At 54.0% G+C, this 22,267-nt stretch overlaps 1 protein-coding gene across 2 annotated transcripts in view; it reads right to left on the reverse strand.

Moving 5' to 3' along the window:
• Positions 1-239: 239 nt before the first annotated feature.
• CD276 (CD276 molecule) overlaps positions 240-22,267 on the reverse strand; it is a 30,506-nt gene continuing 8,478 nt past the window's right edge. Inside the window, exons 2-10 of one of the 2 annotated variants that reach the window (XM_089907020.1) lie at positions 14,905-15,031; positions 12,347-12,694; positions 11,845-12,159; positions 10,907-11,245; positions 10,424-10,720; positions 6,649-6,783; positions 5,542-5,583; positions 4,127-4,162; positions 240-1,931 (exon numbers count right to left, since the gene is read on the reverse strand). In XM_089907020.1, coding sequence (XP_089763146.1) covers positions 1,909-1,931; positions 4,127-4,162; positions 5,542-5,583; positions 6,649-6,783; positions 10,424-10,720; positions 10,907-11,245; positions 11,845-12,159; positions 12,347-12,694; positions 14,905-14,977 — 1,608 coding nt within the window. In that variant the 5' untranslated portion in view covers positions 14,978-15,031 and the 3' untranslated portion in view covers positions 240-1,908. The other variant, XM_089907019.1, reaches the window with a different exon arrangement.

Below are 22,267 nucleotides of genomic sequence, written 5' to 3' on the forward strand. Positions count from 1 at the left end.
GAAGGTGGTGAAAACCTCAGGCCCATTTTTCATATAAGAAAACTAAGGCCCAGAGAAGCTAAATGCCCAGCTCAGGATCACAGGGTAGAACTAGGTCCTGCACCCGGACCTCTGACTCGGGCCTGGTGCCCATTCCACTGGGTCAGCCAAGAACAGCACACAGAGCTCCTTTCCTGTGTCAGCTTCTTATTGGGTCTCAGCTTCCCCATCCATGAAATGGGGGCATTAGCCCTTAAACAAGCCTGAGGTCTGAGTCTTCTGAGACAAAGCTATTAGTCTTCTGAGATAAAGCTATTTCGGGGTGGAGCCCCCAAAAGTGACCAAAGGGCCTGGCTTTCTGGACAGCCAACATCACTTTACCAAGGGGGAAACTGAGGCTAGAGAGGGGGTCATGGAGACCCCGTGACTTAAGGACAGTGACAGTAAGGAGATCCAGGTATCCCTACTCTGGCTTCAAACGTCCAGAAGGGAACCCTTCCTGCCAAGTCCCGCTGCCCGCCCTACTGCCACACATTTTGCAGAGAAAAAGCTTTCTACAAAGGCGTTTATTTTTCCCAAAATACACCACCAGTTAACAAAGTTCCTCAGAGTCCCATATTTAAATTAGAAATCCCCACATCTTTCATTCCTGGTGAAGGGAGGGATGTCAACAAGAGGACATCAGATCATCAGAAGTTTACTCCACTGGAGGCTGGGGACCGGCCAGAGACAAGCCAGGAAGTGGCTGCCCAGCCCCAGAATAGCACCATGGTGGGAGAGGGGGCTGTCCCTGCCCCCAAGCTCCAGCCGGCGAGGAGAGGCCCCAGGCTTCCCCTGTGCTGCGGCTCTCAGCTTCCCGGGGTCTGTCAGGCCTTGGCCGCCTGCCCCCCTGCTCATGCCTGGAAAGACACTTTGGAAACCATCAGATTCTCCAGTCGTGGTGAGAGGCTTTGTCCGTCTCTCCAGGCTTCTGCCCCCACCCTCTGTTCTGGGTAAGGATTAGGGATGGGACGGGAGTGAGGTATCCAGGGAAATGCGGTACAGAGGAGGAGTATAGTAGCGAGCCAGGCAGGAGCCCCTCACAACCACCCTCCTCACGGGTTTCCCAGCTGAAGGGCAAGCTCCTTAGGGAGGGGCTTGTCTTCTCACCTGGGGTCCCCAGCACCTAACATAGCGCTGACACCCCATAGATGCTCAGTGAACATTCCTTGAGTGGATAAACGAAAGGGAAGTCAGGAAAAGCAGAGGGACAGAAGCTGACCCCAAGGGGGCCCACACAGCCGCCCAGAGACCCAGTGTGACCAGCACGTGCTTCCCGTGGGGAGGGCGGGCAGAAGGTGGGGCTCACAGGGCACAGCCCAGGGTGCCACGGAAGAGACGGGGCCAGGGGAGGTCCTCACGTGTTCCAGCACGTGTACCTGCATGTCTGCATGCCTGGGGGAGGGGCCCTGTCTTCACTTAGTAGGACAGGGGAAAGGCCAACTTTAGGGACAGAGCAGAAGGAGAAGCCTCTAGACTCGAGGAAATGCTAAGGCTGCAGTGGCCCTGTCAGAGGAGACAGAATTACGGGCAGGTGGGAGAAAAGGCTGAGAAGTGATACTTGGTGACTGTGTATCACATCTTTGAAGAAAAAAGGCAGCCAGCTGGTCCATGTAGCATATCCATCGGAGAAATAAGGCGGCAGGATGATTTATGTATCGTGTCCCTGGAGAAATAAGGCGGCAGGATGACTTGGGAATCACGTCCATCGGTGAACTAAGGCTGCGGGGAGGTCTATGTATCGTGTCCTTTGCAGAATGAGTAGACCCGCTAGAGTAGGAGCCATCTTTTAAGGGCAGAGAAGCCCCCAGCCTAGGGCTCAGGCTGAGGCCCCAGTGCAGCCAGAGGCGGGAGCCCCAGGGCAGGGCAGCAGCTCCCTGGTCCTCGTGGTCAGGCTATTTCTGGTCCATCATCTGCATTCCACGACAGGAAGGAGAAAAGCGGGGAGAGCATTACGCACCCGGGTTCCACTGTCGGGAGCGCGCCGCAACTCCAGGGCTGTGGCCACGTGCTCAAGGGGAAGAGCATGTGTGACAGGGCCCAGCAGTCTGACTAGCAGCCCCCTGCATCAAGCACTGCCCTCGAGGCTCAGACACACACACACAAACACACACAAACACACACACACACACACACACACACACACACACACACACACAGCAGCTGGGCATCAGACAGACCACGAGGGTGCCCGGGGGAGACTGCCCAATCCTCGCCAGCCTCTTTCTCAATCCACAGGGGTTCACCCACCCTGCACGCAACCCTCCCCTCTGTCTGGCACACTCTTCCCTTCCCAACTCTGCCCCCACACCCTCCCTGTCCTTTGATCCATCTTCTTCACCCCATAGATTCACACCCCTGGCCTCACTCCACTCCCTGACCTGCACGGAGAGTTTAGAAGATGGACCGGGGCATGTGTGACCCTGCCCCTCCCTCTCCCATCCTTTGGGCTCCATCTGTCCCTGGAAGAGTAGCTCTCCCTTCTGGGGACTGCCTCTGTGCTTGTCCAGCCTGGCCAGAGACCAGGGGGCCAGGCTGCCACACTGGGGAGCAGGGTCAGGCGGCCCCCTGCTCCACACACCCAGGCTGACGTTTTGATCTCCATCTGCTCGATCCTTCTATGCCTCATTTGGTTCAGGACAAGGGGGAGGTGGATAATTTATCTCCATCCCTCCAGACCCCAACACAGGCCTCCACTCCTGCCATGGAACGTTCTACAGCATTTTGAAGGACTTGCTTTACGGAGCACTTCTGCATTTGGCACCTTGGCATCTCGTAAGGGAGGTGTGACAGGAACCCCCCTGGAAGGTTATGGGCAGAGACTTAAAGCGAGGTCTCCCCTAGGGGGCTCTTTCTTCTGCATGATGCTGCCTTTCTTAAGACCCCCTCACCCAGCTTTTATCATGAATTCTGCACAGGTTTCTGAGGGTCCCACTGCCCCCCACCTCTGGGAGTTTCCTGAGCACAGGGCCTATGTCCTTCCTTCCTTTCTTCCCAAAGAAAAGCTAAATGCAGGGATGAGCCTCCAGGGACTTGGTGAAAGTTTATTTCCTAACAGGGACAACAAGGCAACCTGAAAATTATTTAAGGCTCCATAACCTCTGGCCAAAAATTAAGGTCCCAAAACCTTTGATTTTCTAGCTGGAAGCCACTCATATTTAATGACAAGTCTGCATCAAGGAACAGTTTGTTCAAAATACACACGCACACAGACACACACACACAGAGATACACATATATTTATATACAAACACACATACGTAGGTGTGGCTCTTGGTTAACTTTTTTTTTTTTTTTTTTTTTTTATTTGCGGTATGTGGGCCCCTCACTGCCGTGGCCTCTCCCGTGTGAGGGAGAGGGCCCAGCCGCTCCGCGGCATGTGGGATCCTCCCGGACCGGGGCACGAACCCGCGTCCCCCGCATCGGCAGGCAGACTCCCAACCACTGCGCCACCAGGGAAGCCCTCTTGGTTACTTTTAATAAGGAAGAATCTCAAACTAAACTAACCTCCAACCAACCACTTGCTAATGTAACTGCTGATGTTACAGTAATCTAAATAATAATGATTGCTAATACTTACTAACCACTGACTATGGACCAGGAACGTGGCTGTCTAGCTGAAAACCACATTTCCTAGCCTCACTTGAGTTAGGAGTCATGTGACTAGGTTCTGACAAATGGATATAAACGGGAGTGACGGAAGCTATTTCTAGTCAAGCCCTAGAAGAAAATGTCCCCTCCCTCTCCTCTTTCCCCCTTACTTCTGGAGGGGCTGGAGCAGCTACTCCGGACCTGGGGCTGGAAGCTTTGAGTGGAAGAAGACAGAAACCAGGTAGTGGAAGTTGGTTCCAGGGCACCAGCGGCCTTAAGACAACCTCGACTCCTGTCCTGGTTAAGCCTCTATCATATTTGCATCCTGTTAGAGCAGCAGGGACCTTGGTTTCTCTGCCATTTCAACAGGGGGGAATCGAGGCTGCTCTTCTGGGGAGGGAGCCTCAGGGCAGCAGTGAAGGGTGATAATCACCCCCATCAACAACAACCCTCCCCAGCCTCCTACACACAGGCGCAAACGCAGAGACACACGATCTCAAACACCACGTGTCTTTACCTTCTTTGCTTTCAGAGTGTTTCAGAGGCCGCAGGGCTGCAAAAAAAGGAAGGAGTACACAGTGAGGGGGGCACCGTGAAAAGTGGTGGGGTAGGGTGTTGGGCAGAGGCACAGGAGCCAAGGAAGACATAAAGGCTAGAAGAACTGGGAGAAGGCAGGAGGGACAGTTGAGAGGGTGAGCACAACATCACAGCACCAGAAAAGGGGCCCTCGGCTGCTATCCCAAGTTCCAGCTCCACTCTGTGGCTTGTCACTCCTCCCCCGCGCCTCAGTTTTCTGCATCTCTACAATGGGAACAACTCCCCGGCCCTCCTACAAGCTGGAGATGTGAGAGTACGCTGAGCTGGCTCTACAAATAGGGTGAAGTGAGGCACTGAAGGAGGCTGCAAGTGTCCCCCGGTGGGCCTGGGATCGTGCAGAACTGGGACCCAGTGCTCTCTAAGCCTCCCTCTTCTCCCCACTCCCTCCCTTCTGCCAATTATACCTGCCTCCGAGCATGAAAAATGAGGCCTGATCCCAGGGCTGTCTCCACACTGGCCACACCCGGGGACACCAAAGGCAGAGAATTAATTGACATAATTTACAGCAGTCCCCAGGGGTCTATTTCCCGCCCTTCCTTCTGCGGGTGTTGGGGGGAAGCTGTGTCAACTGGCACCATCCCAAGTGGCTCAGTGGGAACCTGCCTCCCCCAGCTAAGAAGCCCAGGGAAGAGAAGGCAGTGAGGCCTCCAGCCCCCGCTGGGCTCCAGGCTCACGCCATGCCCTTTGCAAAGTCACTAGAGATAGCTTCAAAATGGACCTCTGGTGCCATCAGGGCAGGACGACATTTTACAGATGAGAAACTGAGGCCCAGAGGAACAAAGCACTTGGACCAAAGTCACACAGCCTCTAAGCAGAGTGGGACTGTGTCAGGCTGATAATACAGTCCTAATAACAGGACTGCAAAGTATGGAGCCCTTACAGGCACCAGGTATGACACTAGGCCCTTTAGATACATGATCTCATTTAATTTAACCCACAGAACCTATGAAGGGAGCAGTCAGGAGGAGACTGAGACCCAGAGAGGCAAAGTGACTTGCTCAAGGCCACTCAGCTTATATAAGCTGGAGCTGGAACTAAAACCCAGGCTGCCCTGTCTCCTGAGCCCTCACTCCACCCCTAGGAAGCCACCAGACTCCACAGTGCAGGTCCCTCAGGGTTGAGTAGCCTGGTAGGCGGGTAAAGGCAGAGGCAGGAGACACGAAGCAGCACCCGGGAGACCTGCCTGAGGTCTAACGCTGAGCAAAGACAGACGCACCTAGGTTGGGAGGCCTCAGTCCCCGGGACACACTTCATTCAAACCTTCAAGTGAACGTGGCCCCTCCAGACGCTGGAGTCCTCTCCCCTGTTCAGTGCCAGCTCTTAGCTCAGACTTACCCGTCTTAGATCCTTCTCCATCCCCATCCTGGTCCTCAGCGCCTGGAAGAGTGAACCAAAACTTCCTCAGCCCCACTTTCATCGTTGAACTTCTGCTCCCGGGAGCACGAGAGCAGGTAAATGGGGCTGAGCAGGCCCGGTCTATGGTCCAAATGCTGGACACAGGGTCAGAGACCAGCACAGAGCAGAGTTCTGTGGCAGGACGAAAGGGACCCCAGCCTGGAGCCCACCACTCACCTGGCCAAGGACCATCTACCTGCCCCTCCACCATCCACCAGCCCCATCACCCACCGTCCACTCACTCACCAACCCAGTCAGCCACCACCTCCAACGTGCATACCCACCCGTCTATGGTTCCTCATCCTTCCGCAGCCTGCCCAGCCACCTGCCACACAGGCAGCCACCCACCTGTTCCAACTGACCAGTCTCCTCTCCGTTCACATACGCTCTCCTTCCTGACACCCAGTCATCTCCCACCCCTCACCGTCTACTTTCATGTTCACCCACATACCACCCACCAGGGTCAACGCACCCACTCACCAATGTCCACTCACTCACCCACCACTCACTAGAGTCAACTTACCTATCAAGGTCAAACCACCTACCTATCGATGTCGACTCACCACCAAAATCACCAAAGTCAACTCCTGCTGACCCCCCAGCCCAAGCAAACAGCGGCTGCTTCAGACCCTGCCCCACCTGGAGGCAGACACACCCCCTCACGGTGACAGCAAACCCACGAAGCAGCCAGGCTTGTGCTACGCGAGTTCCACGTGCTTTCACTCACAGACACTCCCATGTGACACAGGCTCTCACAGTCACGCTTGTTTGCACAGACACATCCATCCCCTTGTCACACATCCACCACTCGCTCCCAGTCACACTCATACCCACACTCATCCCGCCATGTCTGCACACTCCCGGGCAGGCTCACACTTGTTCACAACACATGTTCGGCCTCAAGATCACACACACACAGTCTAGCTGCATTTGCACACCCACACTCATTCTGTCACTGCAAAGTGACACTCACGTTGATGTCACAGACACACTAACATACCCAGAGACACACACACGCACACACGCACACCCCCCTCTCTCACTCACCTGCATTCTCTTCCTCACAGCTCTGTTTGATCTTTCTCCAGCACACGAAGGCCAGGGCCACCAACAGTGCGACGAGACAGACAGAGAGCCCCACGGTCACCCACAGGGCCTCAGGGGGGAATGTCATGGGCTGCCCTGGGAGGGGAGATGGGGAGAATGGAGACAGACTGTCATGCCTGGCCCCCAGTGGCCCTGAGGACAGCCCCTCTGCCTCCAAGGTGTGAACAGGGGCTCCTACCCTCACTGGGCCCCGACACCATGAAGAGAGCTTACTTAAGTTCCCGGGCCCCTTCCCTGGCCAACCACACACCCTCTAAACCCTGACAGCCGTGGCTGCCGTGGACATGCCTCAACCTGGGAAGGCTGAAGAGTCTGTGGTTGATGATGCTCAAGAACCTTCCATGGCTCCCTACTGACATGAGACTAGTGCTTCAGTCTTCTTCTTTGTAATTCCACTGCTGTAGCCAAACTGGTGTCCTAACCGTCCTCTGCAGAGGCTCCTTCCAGCCCCCTCGCCATTGCTGTCAGTTTCCTCCACCTAAAAGCTGCTCCCCAGCTAGCTTACGATTCCTCCTCGGGAGGCCCTCCCTGATTACCCCAGTCCCACCTGGTGATACCCCCCCCATCTTATAGATCAGGAGTTGGCAAACTACAGCCCGTGGGCCAGATCTGGCCTGTGGCCTGTTTTTGTACAACCCTTGAGTTAATGATAGTTTTACATTTGTAAAGGGTTACCAACAAAAGGAGAGGCAGCAGCAGCAGTAGCAACAAAGACGGTACGTGGCCCACAAAACCTAAACTATACATTATCCAGCCCTTGACAGAAGATGTTTGCAGATTCCCGTGTAAAGATGAGGGCGGACACCGAGGGTGCCAGAGTGAAGGCTCTGGGTTTACCCAAGAGGAGGAGACTTGCCAGGGGAATGTTTCTGTGAAACGCTGAGGGCCCCCCCTGTTAGCTATCTCAGGGCAGAGGGAAGGAGTTGAGCCACCCTCGCCTGGGTCAGGGCCAGCAGCTGTTCTGAGCACACCATCCTCCAGCCCAGTCCCAGGACCCACGCGGGGTCCTGAGCAGAGGCCCTGGAGACAACAAATCTAACAAAAGCCAGGGGGAAGGCAGCGCCTACAGAAGGTGCTGTCAGAGCAGACAGCAGTGCCATGAACCCTTGGGCAGTGGAGACCGTGACACAGATGCAGGGATTTGCAGCCAATGTCACTTTGAACGGGCGTGGCTGGCAACGCTGCCACTCCGGATATTGGCAGCAAAGGGACCCATCACCCTGACGAGCAGGAGCAGGGGAGGAGGACAGGAGCTGATACGAGGGGCCTGGAGGGTCAGTCCCTGATGCTCATGGAAGGGACCTCTGGGAATCCCAGGGTGGGGCCCCTGCAGGAAAGCAGAGCCACGGAAATACCCAGGAGGAGGGGCTCTTGCTATGTCCACCCTCAGGCTGGTGTTGGTGCCTGGAGCACAGGTCAGGCTTGCCCTCATCCCACCAGTCAAGGACAGAGTGGGGCTCAGGCCTGCATCTCCAGGCTCCGTGTCCAGTGTTTGCTCCATAAAGCCCCCTCCACATACAGCACCCCCAGGTGTGGGAGAGACCAGGCTGGAGGACTGAAAGTCTCAATCCCAGAGTGTTTAACAAGGCTCAAAGCTGCCTGAAGCAAAATACAGGCCAAGGGCTCCAAAGTAGGCCAGACTTGCTCTCACAAAAACAGGAGGCTGGGTGGTGGGGAGGAGAGAAAATTAGGCTGAGAGGCTAAAAGTTGGATTCTGGTTCCGGTTCATCTGCTCATGGCAGGCTGCCGGAGCCAAGGTCCACAGACCCCCGTGTTTGAGTTTAGAGGTGCCACAAACCCTCAAAACTTAAATGCAAGTGACTGCATTTATCATGCATCCAATTTTCAGAGAGGTGTCTAATCACCGAAAGAGTCAGAGCCACTGTGCTAGCCTGTGGCCTTGGGAAAGTTCTCTCTTCTCTCTGGGTTCCAGTTTCCTCATCTGTGAAATGAAAGCACTTTAAATGTCAGCTACTGAAATTTTCAATAAAGATTTTTCTCTTAGGTGGGGTAAATGTCCCCAGTGAGCAGGAAAGGAGGATGGCAGCTGACATGAGAGGCCGGTCTATGAAGCACACTGAAGAAACCCCTGGGGATCCCAGGGTGGGGCTCCTGCAACAAAGCATGGAGCAGAGCCACAGAAGTACCCAGGAGGAGGGGCTCTTGCTATGTCCACCTCTAGGCTGTTGTTGGTGCCTGGAGCACAGGTCAGCCTTGCCCTCATCCCACCAGTCAAGGACAGAGTAGGGCTCAGACCTGCATCTTCAGGTACATGAGTATAACCACATTTATATTCACAAGCCCTTTCTACACAGTGTGGCAAATATCCAATTCAGCTCAGTGTGCAAATTATCACAGAGTTCACCAATCCTTCAGGGTCCCCTCAACTCCCACCTGTCCCTAGAGACTTCTCCTGAAACTCCAGCGCATTCTGACCACCCCCCCCTCTCTGAAAGCTTCACATTCTCTGTCAATCCTGCTCTATCTAATATTTCTGATTCTCTCCTGTGGATACATCAGACCATATACTGTTCTCTAAAAGGTCAAAGAGACCCCTCGGGACATCCAACAGCCCAGGGCAGTGACTCCTCCACGGAAAGTACAGACCTGAGGGTCTCCAGAAAGAGGGTGGGATCAATCTTGGGGAGGGGGTGGGCAGAGGGAACACAGCCTTGCCAGAAGGAAAACCCTAAAAGAGAAGGAGGAATGAGCCTGAATTTCTAGAAGGCAAGTGTGATGGCCACTGCCTCTGAGCTTGCAGAAGTGAAGGCCACGTAATGTCCATGTAAGTGGGGGCAACAGGAAGATAGGAATAAGTCTGTGAATCCAGAGGCTTATGCAGAAACTGGCCACCAGGGGGATTAGGACTTGCATGGGCTGTGGGTCGGGTGGAAGTCATGGAAGAGAAAATAGGAGAACCAGATGGACAGAACGTGCTGTTCTGACCCCAGAGAATGCTGGGAGACCCTTGGGAAAGCTTAGGTGGCCCATGAGGAGGGACAGAGGAGCCAGAATGAGGTCCAAACAAGGATTAAGACTGCCTCTCCTGGCCTGAGTGTGGGCCTGAGCCCGCTTCACCTGAGTGGCACTCAGGTGGGCACTAAAGGAAGGGAAGTGCGTCTGGGCTAGGACCCCAAAACCAGAGATTCCGGCAACTACGAAGGGGCGGCGTTGATCTAGTGTTTGACCACATGGGGGCAGCAGAGAGAGCCCGGCTGTTCCCAAGGCTGCCTGGGTCCCGCTCAACTCCATCAGGAGAGCTGACGTTGATGGAGTGAGAGGTATGGCCACCTGGAGAGGCCCAGCTGTCTCTCAGGGCCTCGCAGTCAGATGGTGCCCAGCATCAGATGGTGATGTAGCAACACCTTCCCAGCACTTGGAGAGGTTCCCGTAGGAAAGCACTCCAGAGCCATGCCTTGTGGCTGCTCCAGAACTCCCGCCCACACCTCCAGATCCAGGCAGGTACTCAGTTCCCTGTACAAGAAGCACAAGTACCACCTAAGACACTCTTAGAAGGGCAAACACTACAAATGATTCCTATCAGCTCGATAAAGCAAGTCCCTTAAGGACTTCTTGGAGTAGAGTCTGAAACACCTGAAATGTATGAAAATGTTTTAAGTCTTCTGACCACCCAAGCCTACCTAAATTCCAGCTCAGGGTCCAGATAAAAGGCAACGGCCCCTCTATCCTTCCCCAGCTGTTCGTCTGCCCCTACCTGTGATGGTGACAGAGCCATGAGCGTCCTGCTGCAGCACGGGGTTGCGCACCAGGCAGCTGTAGGTGCCATTAGCGCCCAACACCACCCTCAGGACACTGCGCACGTCGAACAAGCCCTGCTCGTTAGCCATCTGCGATGTGGTTACATTGCCAGTCAAGGGCGCACCCTGCCCATCCTGCCAGAACACTTCGGCCTCGGGGTAGCCCCGGTAGCTGGAGCACGTGATGGTCACCGTGTCCCCGGGCCGCAGGTCCTTGTTGGGCTCTAGGGTCATGCTGGGCTTTGAGTAGGGGGCTGGAAGAGAGCAGAGGGTAGAAGGCAGAGGTCAACGTAAGGCAAGGGCAGCGGGACACAGTGGAGGGGAAAGGTGCCTGGGGCCGTGAGGACACGGGTCAGTCCTGGGTCAGTGGGTAAAGGGGCTGCGGGAAGTATGAGGAGTGTGCCAAAGGGAGGGGACCCCCTCCCCTTCGCGGCTCTCACCTGCCACCTGCAGGCTGACCGCGGCGCTGCCGAAGTCCCGGATGCTCACGAAGCAGGTGAAGCTGCCCTCATCAGCCACGCGCACGCGCTGCAGCCTCAGGGACGCGTTGCCCTGAGCCAGCAGGTCTGGGAAGAGCGCAGTGCGATTGGCATAGGCGCTGCCCTGGTCGCGGCCCTCGGCGAAGCTGTGCACCAGCTGTTTGGTGTCTGTCAGCTGCCAGATGAGGTTGAGCTGTGCCAGGCTGAAGCCGGGCTCGGGCGAGAAGGAGCAGCGCAGGGTGGCGTCAGTGCCCACGAGGGCCACCACGGGGTCTTCGGGAACCTGGACTTCCACAGCGCCTGAGGGCGAGGTTGGAGCGGCAGGCAGTGAGGAGGGGCGCCGACACTCTGGGCTACCACCCCGCAGCATCCTGCTCCTCCATCAACCCCCAGGTCCCATTCCACCTCCCCATTTTCTCCCCAGACCTAAAAACAGATTAAGCCTCAGCACTTCCAGACATGGAGTCTCCCTAATCTGACAAGAATCACAGCAGTTTAGCCTTGGCCTGAGAAGGTCCATCCCGGGGGGGGGGGGGGACCCGGCCTAGAGCAGCCTCCAGCCCTAGCAAAACTCCCCTTTCCACCAGGATCCATTTCCCTCTCCTGTCCTTCCACTCTCTTCTGAGATCTGAATGCTTCTCCATTCTCTCTAGAGGTTTCCAGAGCCCTGGAGTCAGGGGACCCAGAGAGCTGAGAGGACCTGTAACCATCACCCTCACCCACTCCCACCACGGTTAGATCGCCGCCTATGCACCCTGTTTACCTTTTCCGTTATTATTATTAGGCATCTCACTGTTCCGAGAGACTGAAGGTATGGAGCTAGATTCAGATACCGTGACCCCCGCACACAGGACCACCACCACCCCCAGGGGGGACATTTAAGAAAACAAAACAAAAACCTGTGGGGTTTCTATGCGGTGTAATGGTGACAGAGCCATGAGCGTCCTGCTGCAGCACGGGGTTGCGCACCAGGCAGCTGTAGGTGCCATTAGCGCCCAACACCACCCTCAGGACACTGCGCACGTCGAACAAGCCCTGCTCCTTAGCCGTCTGCGACGTGGTTACGTTGCCGGTCAAGGGCGCACCCTGCCCATCCTGCCAGAACACTTCGGCCTCGGGGTAGCCCCGGTAGCTGGAGCACGTGATGGTCACCGTGTCCCCGGGCCGCAGGTCCTTGTTGGGCTCCAGGGTCATGCTGGGCTTTGAGTAGGGGGCTGGAAGAGAGCAGAGGGTAGAGGGCAGAGGTCAACGTAAGGCAAGGGCAGCGGGACACAGTGGAGGGGAAAGGTGCCTGGGGTTGTGAGGACACGGGTCAGCCCTGGGTCAGTGGGTAAAGGGGCTGCGGGAAGTATGAGGGGTGTGCCAAAGGGAGGGCACACACACCCCCTTCGCGGCTCTCACCTGCCACCTGCAGGCTGACCGCAGCTCTGCCGCTGCCAAAGTCCCGGATGTTCAGAAAGCAGGTGAAACTGCCCTCATCAGCCACGCGCACGCGCTGCAGCCTCAGGGACGCGTTGCCCTGAGCCAGCAGGTCTGGGAAGAGCGCAGTGCGATTGGCATAGGCGCTGCCCCGGTCGCGGCCCTCGGCGAAGCTGTGCACCAGCTGTTTGGTGTCTGTCAGCTGCCAGATGAGGTTGAGCTGTGCCAGGCTGAAGCCGGGCTCGGGCGAGAAGGAGCAGCGCAGGGTGGCGTCAGTGCCCACGAGGGCCACCACGGGGTCTTCAGGGATCCGGACTTCCACTGCGGCGCCTGGGGATGCGGTTGGTGGGGTGGGACGGTGAGGAGGGGCCGGGACACTCCGGGCCTCCCTAGTCCCCCTCCCCTTCCGGGTTAACTTCAGGCCCTGTCCACCCCCTTTTTTTTTTAAGGCCTAAGAGTTTATTACCTTTGGTTCTAATTCAATCAGCAGGAATATAGTAAGCACCCGCTATGCCAGGGGTAAGAGTTAGGAATGCCACGGAGAACAACACCAAGGTCACACTCCTACAGAGCTTACGTCTTAGTGGGAGAGAGGGACAAACTAGCACACAAATTCTTATTAGTATGTGATTAGGGGTATGAAGGAAGAAAGCAAGCCAGTGGATAGAAAGCAAGGAGGTAGCTCTTCAAAACTCTGGCAGGTATTTTACACCTGTCTGTGCTGGTTGCATTTCCCAAATATATATTATCTTTACAAATTGTAAAAAGGGAGTCTTAAAAAAGTATGCACCAAAATGTTATTAGTGGTTTTCTCTGGATGAGAAAGAATCACAAGTGCTTTTTCACTTTTCTTTTCCTAAATACACATGATTAGTTTTTATGCAAGAAAGAAAGAATACCCATGTATTTAAATATGGTGGTGAGCCACTTTCTCCATAAAGAGATATTAAGCTGAGATTGAAAGGGAATGAAAAAAGAGTATGACACAACCAGAGAAAAGCCCGGTGGGGCAGGTTCCCCTGCTCCTACCCCTGCCCTCTATCCTGTGGATTTACCCTGCAGCCTCCCACCCAGTCACCTCTGCCTCCAGTCCAGCTCTTCTTTTAGAGCCCTGGAAAATTAAGCAGGGGTTCCTGATAGCTTTTCTTTTGGTGAGATGTGTCCCCTAGCCTGGCACTGCCATTCTTGGGTAATGGTTAGATTTTGTGCTTTGGGCATCAGCAAAGCAGGCACACTCAAAAAGTGTGAAGATAGGGCTTCCCTGGTGGCGCAGTGGTTGAGAGTCCGCCTGCCGATGCAGGGGACACGGGTTCGTGCCCCGGTCCGGGAAGATCCCACATGCCGCGGAGTGGCTGGGCCCATGAGCCATGGCCGCTGAGCCTGCGTGTCCGGAGCCTGTGCTCCGCAACGGGAGAGGCCACAACAGTGAGAGGCCCGCGTACCGCAAAAAAAAAAAAAAAAAGTGTGAAGATCAAACAGTCTCGAAACAAAGCTAACTGAATACTGCACTCATTAAAGGTTTCTCACACTTAGAAAAATAGCATTTTATAGTTAGTATTTTCATCATGAATAACATACAGGGAGTGGGTATCATCATCTTTGCAGTGTGTAGTGATCTCTAAAGGTCTTAAGTGGGCATTGGATCTCTTGCCACAATGCCAGGTGCCACAGGCCAGCTCTCCAGTTGGAGACCAACAGGGTGTCCCTTGTATCGGGCATTTGGGGGATGAAACCGGAGGAATCACCCAGACAAAGCCCTTTGTCTGAAGAAATCAAAGGATCAATAGCTCTGGGCAAAGCGGTGCTTCCTCTTTCCGACCACCAGATGGCACCAGACACTCAACTTTGTCTACCCCTTGGCGGGAGAAGGCAAACTCTCCCTTAGAGCAGAAACTAATCAGGATTTGAATTATGATGATGTTGTTATTCAAGTAGCTGCCATTATTGAATGCTAACTCTGTGCCAAGAACTGTGTGGGACACACACCTGCTATGTGGCTGGCATCAATCTTGGCCCTGGAGATACATCCTGCTCTTTGAGCAGAGCAGGCAATCAGCAAGCAAACATATAATAGGTCAGGTGGAGATAAACGTTGGGAAGAAGCATGAAGTAAGGTCAGGGCAAGGGAGGCAAGATGAACTATTTTATACAAGGTAGCCAGGAAAGCCTGGGGAAGGTGGCATTTGAGCAAAGGCTTGAATGAAATAAGGGATCAAGTCATGCAGACATTCGGGGGCAGAAAGTTTCAGGCAGAGGGAACAGTATGTGCAAAGGCCCTGGGGAGGAAGCACACATACAGTTTGTTCGAGAAACAGCGTTATCACATTTAGTGCTCACGTTACCATTTTACAGAAGAGAAAACAGAGTCTAAAAAATGTAAAGTAAGTTGCCTGTTGGATCCCAGAGGTAGGAATGAGGTGGACAGGGCAGAGAGGAGATTGGGAGGTTAGCCAAAACCTCCCCAGCCCTGCTAGACAGACAGGCTTGGTGGGAATGGTCCCCTCCTCCCCCACCTCCAGGCCCCACTCTGCTCCCCTCACCTGCGAGGCAGAACCACAGCACTCCCAGGGCAGTGGCCACACGCATACCCGTGCTGCCCGGTCCACACAGCATCTTCCCGTGAGGCAGCTGACAGCTGGGCTCTCCGTGGTGGAAGGCTGCCCCTGCCTGCGAGGAAGAGGAAGCGAGGCCTTTGTCTCAAAACGTCCTCCCCAGGCCCTCTCTCACCTCATCTCCCCTGGACCAGCTTGGTGGAAGGCTGCAACTGCTCGCTGGGAGGTCCTCCCTCCTATACCCGCACAAGGCTCCCTGCTGAGGGATATTTTGAGAGATGCTGGCAGGAGGGAAGTGAGTCACTGGGGAGGCTGGATCAGGGGAGCAGGGCAGTGGGCAGCTGGGACCCACCCCTTCTAAGATGTTGGTATGCAAACAAAAGGAAGGAGAGGCAAGGCAGCTAGTAAAGGCAAGTCTGCCTGCTCAGGCCAAGGAGGTACACGGATTGGTTTGGCTCAAAACAACAGCTGGTATGGGAGAATAAGACTTAGAGATTGGCTAAGAGGTTGAAAGTTTGTCCTAAAGGCAGCTGGGAGCCACTGAAGGTTCTGGAATAGGGGAAAGGATATGGTCAGAGCTGTGGTTCCTAAAGATTACTCTGACAGCACGTGCAGGATAAATGAGAAAAGCTGGACAGAAGAGACAAAGCAGGTCTGGGAGAAAGCGACAGCATGGTAGGACAGGGGAGAGAGAGAGGGAGCAGTCAGGGTGTCCATGGTTTTGAGCCCAGTGACCACGTGGGACACTCACGGAGACAGAGGACGTGGAAGGGTTCGGTGTAGGGCACGTACCGTGAGCAGTGTTTGTGCAGGAACTTGCAGGTGAGACTTCTAGAAGGCAGCCTGGTATATGAGTGCGGGGCTGAAGGGACAAGACACTGGCTAGTTTAACCTGTGTGTAGTGAGTACCCAAGACCGATCAGAAATGGACGAGGCCTGGACTGGGGCTGACCCCCCAAGCGGAGTCAGGACCGAGTGAGGTATTTCTGTGACTACACGTCAGACCTGAGCCAGGGAGGCCCAGACCTCCCCGGGTCCAGCCCCGCTCCTGGTCCTGGCTGCCCTTCTGCCCGCCCCCAGCCCCACCAAGCTGTCCGCCTTCTCCCTGTGTCCCACAGCTGCTGCCTGATTGTTCGTGCCACCTCCTGACCAACCCACGTCACCAGGGTCGATTCATGCTATCCAACACGATTTCACAAAAATATAAAAGGTTTCACACTCTCCAAAACCACCCAGGGAGCGGGGCTGCCTGACTTGGTCCCATTCTGCAAGAAGAAAAAAATTAAAGCCCCGATAAGGGAGGGGACTTCGTTAGTGTGATGTAATTTGCCAGAGAGCACAGATGAGAAGGGTTCGAGTTCCCCACCTCCTGACACACCTCTCTGCCCTTCCAGGGAGCAAATGTCATCAACAGCCATTAGCACCAATTCCAGTCACAGGCACCCAGCCTCAACCCTCCCAATCCCAGCCTAGCACCCCACTCCCCACCCCACCCCCACACACACCCAGCAGCTGAGCTGAGGGAGTCCCTTAGCCAAGCCGGGTGCATCCTGCCCAGCACATCCTCCACCCCCAGCTGTCCACGGCGGGGAAGCCCTGAGCAGCCACTTCCTTCCCAGACACTTCCGGTCCAAACCTGGCGGCCTCAAAGCCTTGCCACCTGCTGAGTCAGCAGCCTTCACGCTCCATTCACAAAGTCACCCTTGGCGGGCACCACATCCTGCCTACAAGGGCCACCACGGCCCAGAGGAAGTGCTGGCAGGCAGCGGCCTGCCATGCTTGCCTGCCCACTGAGGGAATCACAGGGACTAAGGTTAAGAAACTCCCAGATTCCGAGTCTCCCTTCCTTTCTTTCACCCCCAGACAGAACCAAGGCCTGTCTTTCCTGGGCCTCCCTCACCCTTCCCACTGCTGCCCATGCCCACCGTCTCCCACCCCGACCTGTGCGACCAGCACTCCCGTGATCCTCCTGGGACCCTCCAGTCCATCCCTGACAACCCCACATTTTACATGTCTCATCTTAGGACCTGAGGTAGGAATCTGCTCACAACCTTCCCCCACAGGCACCTCTCATGGTTCCCTATTTACCACGGGAGTAAACCCACAGGCCTCTGCCTTGTACTCAAGACCTTTCTTATGACTTCTCCTTCATCCATCAAGCTAATTCCTGCCACTGGGTTGTACTTGCCAGGGTCGCTTGGGACTGCCTGCCACCTCCACGAATGTGGGGAGGTCAGGGAGCACCTCTCTTCCGACCAGACCTATCAGGTTCCCCAAGGGCCGAGCTGTCCTTCCCTCCAGAGGGAGGATGAGAGGTTCGCAGGGGTGGGCATTGGATTTGCTCCCTTCAACTCCCTTCCTAGACTCTGGACTCAGGGAAGTTCCCACTCTCGTGCTTTCCCTGGGGAGAAGCCCTTGACACACCGGAACCGAGGACACCAAGAGACTCCCACCCCGACAGCTGGGCTCCCAGAGCTGAAGGCAGGAGGGAGAAACACATCTCAGAGACAAGATGCTGCCAGGGAATGAGAGTATGGCCTGTGACCAGTGGGACAGATGGGCTGCCTAGTACGCAGAGCCCCATGGAGACACACAGACCTCACTCTGCATTCATACTACGTTGCCCACCTTTTCTACAAAGGGGAATTGTCATCCCCAGGCAGGACCTGCCCTGGAGTCAGCAGACGGTTCTTCCTCCCCACCCCACCCCACCCCCCACCCTGCCGAATGCAGGAACTCCACAGAACCCTGCCAGGAAAGACCACAGGGTGCCTTGGCTTTCCCAGAGGAGCAGGAGTGAGGGGGCCAGGTCACCCTTGGCCTGAGGGTACAGTAAGTGCAAACAACCTCAGCAGAGGTGGAGCCACAGGGAAGCTCCCAAGAGATGACCCAAGATGTACCTCCATAAAGCCGAAACCAAAGAACAAGGGCTGAGGCTGGGCTCTTTACCAAGATGCCCTGGACCTGGGGATATCCAAGAGGAACTCCTTGCCCCTACCATGACCACCAATAGCACCCCATATTCTCTTAACCCCCTGCCTCTTCCCAATTCCTGCCAGGACTGCTTGGACAACATTTCCCACGGAGAGGGCAAGAAGGGTCAAGCCACATAACCAGCGTCAATCTTTGCTAGCCAGCATAGGATAGAAGCACAGCTTCTGAAAACAGCAGTTAAGCCCCTGGATCCAGCTATGCCTGAAGCAAGCTGTACACCTAGACTGCCCAGATACTTGAGCCAATCATTTTTTTCCCCCCTCAGGCCAGTTTGAGCTAAGTTTCTATTACCTGCAATTGAAGGAGTCCTTGAATATACATTCATTTGTGTATTTAGTTATTCACTTAACTATTCACCAAGTCCCTGGTAGGCAGGCACTGGGAACAGAGGACTAAGCTGCGTCTGTCTTGCATCAATAGGGAAGTGCACAGAAATCACCTCAGTTCCGTACAGAGTGCTATTTCAGATACAGTGAGGGCTATTTGGAGGCACCTCTGAGATATGATAACCCTAAAGGTGAGTGCTGACAAATGATGAGCAGCTCCGCAGGTAGACAGGCTGGGAAAGTGGTCTCTCCCCAGCCCCAAGAGACCTGTCCTCCTGGCACTGCTTGTCAGCCTCTCAGCCAGATCTCTTTGAAACAGTAAAAAGTGAGCCCAAAGTTTGGGTTCTAGCCCCACTTCTGACACTTTGCTGTGCAGTCTTAATAGGTGACTTCCCCTCTCTGAGCTCCATGTTCCCATCTATAAAAGAAAAAAACGCTTTACTGGATGCTAATGGAACTTCATTAGTACGTTAAGCCTTCACGTACTCTATCCTTAAGGTCTTGCCAATTAACTGCCATGCAGGTCACACTGAAATGTACAAAATGACTGTGGTAGAAACCACTAGTGTTCCCCTTACATCTATTCTCCTCCTCTTCTGTAGAATATTTTGTTAGGCACAGGGCCTCCTGGCTAAAGACTACAGATCCCAGCCTGCCTTGCAGCAGGGTATGGCCATGTGATCATTTTCTGGTTAATAGGATGTGGGAGGAACTGATGTGTACAACTTCTGGGGCATGCCTTTAAAGAGAAGGAGCATACCCTCTCTCTCTTCCTCCCCCTTCCCACTGGCTGGAACACAGCTGTGGTGAGCTATCTAGGACCATGCTGCCAAAGGCAACACCCTGGGGACTGCAGAACAGCAGGACAGAAGGCCCCTGAGTGGCTGCAGTATCAGCACTGGACGTACCCGGACTGTAGCTTGGGTGAGAATAAAGCATCTGTTCTAGCGTCACCGTTATTCTGGGTCTTTCTAACAGCATCTGAAGTGACTCATTTAGGGACTCATCCCTCCCTTCCTCTCCCGCCTTCTCTTCCCCCTCTTCCCACCCCGTGAAAATTGCTACTGCTCAGAGCAGCAAAAGGAAACCACATCTAGAATAGGTGTTTCAAAACATGAACTGAACACTATCTCATCAGAGTCACTTAATGATACCTGGGCACAGCTTAGGAGATATTTCAAGGGTAGACATGACTGTCTTAGGGATTGTTTGTACGCGAGGGGCTGGAAGAGCCAAGGATGTACTGAAGGCTTCAACCAATGGGTGCATGTGTCACACACAGAAGATGGGGAGACCTGGAAATGAGGGGGGAAGAACAATTCTGACTGGGCTTGGAATGGATCATCCGTGACAAAGTGTTTGATGGATTCCTGGACACACAGAGCTGGAACTCAGAACAGGATGGGGAAGCTATTCATGGAAGCCAAAGTTGGGATCACTGAGGGAGCTCATGGAATGAGAAGAGCCCCCCCCCCCCCCGCCCCCGCCGCCACCAAACAAATTCTGAAGAAGATGCAATGGTCAGGTCGCAGAACAGGGAACCTTTCTCTGGCCACTCCCACAACCTCTGTTTGCTCCCTCTAGGGATGGGCACCCACTACCTCCCAAAGAACTCCACTGGCTTTTGAGCAGCTCTCATTGGTGGAAAGCTCTACCTTTTACTGAGCCAAAGTCTGTCAGCCCGTATCATTCCTCATTCGACCCCTTGGACCATGCAGAACAAGTCTGCCCCCTCCCTTATAACAGCCCTGCAAGTATTGGATCTTCCTCTCCCTGGTAGAGGTCATATTGGGCAGCCATGCCACATTTTTCACCAAAACAACTCAAAATAATAGACTGTCAAATCTGTGGCCAACAAGCAGAAGTCATTTGCTCACATTGCTGCAGATCCACATCTCTGCCATCCTCTTCTGAAAAATCCAGGGAAGGGGTGGAGCTTTATAGGATGTCTCATTTGTTACTGTTACATTTCATTCAGTTAAGCTGAGTCCCTCACTCCAACTGCCATGATATATATTTTTTAATTATGGCAAAATACACACAACATGAAGTTTACCACTTGAACCTTTTTTTCTTCTTTTTTGCCTCACCCCATGGCTTGTGGGATCTTAGTTCCCCAACCAGGGATCGAACCTGGACCCTTGGCAGTGAAAGCGTGTAGTCCTAACAACTTGACCCCCAGGGAATTCCCATTTTAACCATTTTTAAGTGTACAATTTGGTGGCATTAAGTGCAGTCACAGTGTTATGTAACCATGCCACGATGTTATGTAACGATGCCATTTTTGAAGTACTGTTTTGACAGTACCTGGTGCATAGAAGGTGCTCAATAATTTTTGGTGGATGAAGAAGAGAACAAATGAATTTATCTAAAAAGGTTGCCCTCCTCTCCCCACTTTGTTTCTTGTGTCATCAAGGTCCTCAGGGAGAGGACGGGAACAGGAAACCCGTACAGCCCTAGGGTCTGCCCCAGGATCAACGTCCATCTACTATTCAGGGCTTTGGGGTCACAAATTTTCCTACTTGTGCTGCCACTCACCCAGCTGCCCATCTTTCTCATCCCCAAAGTGTCACTGCTTCTGGCGGGGGACCACTCAAGTGGAGAAGAACCAGAAAAAAGGCTCATTTGAAGAAACTGGACTCTTCCTCAAGTGCTCAATTGACAATTAGTTCCAGGGTTTTGTCAGGGATTAAGGTCACCAATCTGTTCTTCCCATAATCTACCTTATTCCCCATAAAACTGGTTATTTGCCCATCTTGGGTCTTCCAGCATTCATTTATCCATTCACACAACAAACATGATGCAGGTTTATAGCAGGTATTACGGGAACGGAGGGTCAAGCACTTCATGGAGGAGTGGGGAGGTTTAGTTGGACCTCCTAGAGGAGGAGACATTTCAGCTGTCTGGCACAGGCAAAGTCACGGAGCAGCAAGCACCCACAGCATATTCTGGGAAGACGGGGACACCGAGGAGAGGCAGTCAGGAGATGAGGCAAGGGAGGTGCTCAGGGGTCGGTTAGGGACCCTGGATAGATTCTGTACACAGTGGGAAACTGGAATGTTGCGACCCACACCTTCCCCCTCCCCCCGCCCCCACTGTCTACCCCAGTTGTCCTGAAATATCCCTGATCGCTTGTCAGAGATCTTATCTCCAAATTCACTCAGCAATCCTAGGGGCCAGAAGACAAATCCATTTAAAGCAGATTATCACCTCCCCTCCTGGCCTGAACTTGGGTTCCTTCTTAACAGCTTCTGTCCCTTCTTTCCTTGATACAGAAGTAAAACAGATGCTGCGCAGACCTTCTCTACCTTCACTAGTCAGTCTTGATACTCTTATTTTGTTCCTCATCCTTTCTGCTAGAGTGCCCCCCTCTCGTTCTAGGCTGGCTCCTTGTGATAACAGGGCTCCGCTTTCCTGCAGGGAACCCAATCCATTTGGTGCTGGTGGGGCTGATCCCCAGCCTCAGCCCTCGGCGTGTGACCAGACCCAGCGTACTGGAGGATGTCCGCCCTGCCCCCACTCAGTGATTTGCTTGGGAATGAGCCTGTGAGCCAAGCCACACCCAATCAGAGACCTCCCAGGGCTTTGCTGCTGGCGCTCTCAGAAAACACTTTTCTTGCTGAGGTTGCTAAGAAGGATGTGGTCTGGGGCTGTTGGCAATGAATCTATCAGCTAGCAACAACCTAAAGAATTGATCCAAACAAATACAGAGGCAGAGGTGAAGGCAGGAGGGATACTGAGCCCCGAAAACAACATTTCAGCCCCTATGCCTGAAGCAAGCTGCACCAGACTGCCCAGATACATGAGCAATCTTTTTTTTTCCCTTAAGCCAGTTTGAGCCAGGTTTCTATTATCTACAACCGAAGGAGTCCTTGAATATACGTTCATTCGTGTATTTAGCTATTCACTTAACTCTTCACTGAGTGCCTGTTAGGCAGGCAATGGGGACAGAGAGAGGACTAAACTGTCTCTGTCCTCAAGGAGCCTGCATTACAATAGGGGAGTGCACAGAAATCACTGTAGTTCAGTAC

This window comes from Delphinapterus leucas, chromosome 2 (assembly GCF_059928025.1).
Source record: "Delphinapterus leucas isolate spDelLeu-1000000601 "Yukka" chromosome 2, BTC_Dleu_Yukka2, whole genome shotgun sequence".
In the NCBI taxonomy this organism is placed as follows: domain Eukaryota; kingdom Metazoa; phylum Chordata; class Mammalia; order Artiodactyla; family Monodontidae; genus Delphinapterus; species Delphinapterus leucas.